General features: G+C 49.0%; 1 protein-coding gene across 1 annotated transcript; it reads right to left on the reverse strand.

Moving 5' to 3' along the window:
- Window positions 1–887: 887 nt before the first annotated feature.
- On the reverse strand, window positions 888–1,968 carry LOC117941374 (formin-like protein 18). The gene is made up of 2 exons (XM_034866420.1): window positions 1,834–1,968; window positions 888–1,534 (listed from the first exon to the last, which is right to left on the reverse strand). The coding sequence occupies exons 1-2, from the start codon at window positions 1,916–1,918 to the stop codon at window positions 1,173–1,175; spliced, it is 447 nt and encodes a 148-aa protein (XP_034722311.1). The 5' UTR covers window positions 1,919–1,968; the 3' UTR covers window positions 888–1,172.
- Window positions 1,969–2,502: the final 534 nt, after the last annotated feature.

The raw sequence follows: 2,502 nt of genomic DNA on the forward strand, positions 1-2,502 counted from the left end.
GTGTATAAAGTAGTGTATATAGTGTATTTTATTTTAAATGTTCTGCCATATGAACAAAGTGCCGTAACATTTGTTCTGTAAAAACTTCCCAGCATTTAGTTTATAAAGTAGCAGTTAAATAAAATATGTAGTTACATGTCAACTTAAACATAATTTATTCATCATGTCCAGAGGTGAACTCATCTGGTTGGAACGTGTTGCTAAGCAACTCCTTATGTCCACGTCCTTCTGTCCACGTCCTTCTGGACTGAGGGACACTGTCCAACGCGCTGTAAAGCTGAGACACTGAGGGACACTGTCCAACGCGCTGTAAAGCTGAGACACTGAGGGACACTGTCCAACGCGCTGTAAAGATGAGACACTGAGGGACACTGTCCAACGCGCTGTAAAGATGAGACACTGAGGGACACTGTCCAACCCGCTGTAAAGATGAGACACTGAGGGACACTGTCCAACGCAAGATTCCGTATCTATTCGTACTCCGTCCTTACTGTCCTAACTGTACTCTCTGTCCTAAATGTCCTAACTGTACTCTCTGTCCTAAATGTCCTATCTGTACTATCTGTCCTAACTGCGGGGACTTTATTTGACACATTCCACTGCTGTGCAACTTCAATAAAGTGTCCCGCGCATGTCTCAGCCTAATGTCAGTCAGAGCATGTGAATGCTCCCCAAGAACACAAGTCCGTCCTTTGCTTACTTGGTTTTGAGAAACGCCCCACGTGTCTAGCTATAAAACAGGCGAGCTCTCTGATTGGTCCGGGCGTGTCTGAATGATGACGCGAGAGTAAAAGTCTGCTGGTGAAACACAAACTTTATTAACAGTTTGAACATGAACATAAATGAATCCCTCTGCAGTAACAGGGACAGATGGCTAACATGCTAACATGCTAACAGAAAAACCATGACGCAAAAATAAATTCTTTCCTCAAACTTAAATCCGTTTTTTCAAATTAAATTTCAAATTCTTTTCCACATTGTTAGCGCTTTTAGCCTGGTTAGCACTGCTCATTACACACACAGGGTGAACCTAACATGCTGATAAGCTAACAGGAAACCCACAATGTCTTTCTTCTTTCATTTAAATCTCTAATTTTGTTCAAGTTCTCAGGTCTGTTAGCGCTGCTCAATAAACAGACAGGGCGCTGTTAGCCTGGAGCTAACAGTCAGCACTACATGGCGGGGGGGAGGTAGTGCGTGGTCGTGTGGTGGGGGGGAGGCCCCGTGATGTAACCCACCATGTGACCAGGGTTGGGGGCGGGGCAGTAAATGCGTGTGGCCCCGCCTCCGCTCTGCAGCGCCCCCCAGTGGGTGGCAGGGGGGAGGCAGGCATGGTAGGGGGGGTGGTGGGTCAAGTGGGGGGGGTGAGGGGGAGGGGCGGAAGGCAGGTAGGCGGCCGGGGGCGAAGCTTCATACGGCAGGTGCAGCAGCGGTGGAGGGGGGAGCGTCTGGTCCTGATACAGCAGCGCAGAGGGGGCGGAGCCTGGAGGGGCGGGGCTTAATGGAGAGGAGCCTTCCATGGAGGGGGCGGAGCCTGAACAGATTTAAATACATTTAATACATTAAAAACATTAATTTAAACAGATGAAGTTAGTTATGTTACATAATATTATTTACATATACAATATCCATGTCCCCCTAGGGGTACTGTGGAGTACTTCAGGGGGTCCATGTCCCCCCTAGGGGTACCTTGGAGTACTGCAGGGGATCTGTTAGATGTCAATCTACCTAATGGTGCAGAGCTGTAATGTACCCCTCCCCCACCCACCAGGAGAGGGGGGGGGGGGGGGGGGGGGGGAGACATTATTGAAACCAACGTTAGGGAGTACTGACCGCTGCCGTGTCCGTCCTGCTGTCCGTCTCCTGCCCTGCTGGGGTCTGGGTATGGAGAGGGGGGCTGATGGGACCCTCGAGCCATCTCAGGGTATGAGGGGGGGGCAGCTGGGGGCAGAATACACAGAAGGGTCAGACAGGATACAGGAAGTAGACGCTGCGCTTCCTTTTACTGAGTAACACCTGGGGCCCGGCGTGTCTCTGCCGATTTTTAACAAGCACGTCCACACGGGAAGACATTACCCCGGTGCTGTCGTCACTGTTTTTTTTTAACGCCATTTATGGCTTGGCACCCTCTTATTTGTCTGAGATTTTAACTTTTCGCAATTGCGGCAGAGCCTTGCGCTCCTCGGCTCAGCTTCTGTTAGAGGTCCCTAGGTTCAGACTTAAACAGCTGTTGTTAGAGGTCCCTAGGTCCAGACTTAAACAGCTTCTGTTAGAGGTCCCTAGGTCCATACTGAAACAGATTCTGTTAGAGGTCCCTAGGTCCAGACTGAAACAGATTCTGTTAGAGGTCCCTAGGTCCAGACTGAAACAGCTTCTGTTAGAGGTCCCTAGGTCCAGACTGAAACAGCTGTTGTTATGTAAATGTAAATGTAAATGTGCTGTATTTATATAGCGCTTTTCAAGTCTTAACAACTGCTCAAAGCGCTTTTACATCTACAGGAA

Source organism: Etheostoma cragini, unplaced genomic scaffold (genome assembly GCF_013103735.1).
Source record: "Etheostoma cragini isolate CJK2018 unplaced genomic scaffold, CSU_Ecrag_1.0 ScbMSFa_635, whole genome shotgun sequence".
Classification (NCBI taxonomy): domain Eukaryota; kingdom Metazoa; phylum Chordata; class Actinopteri; order Perciformes; family Percidae; genus Etheostoma; species Etheostoma cragini.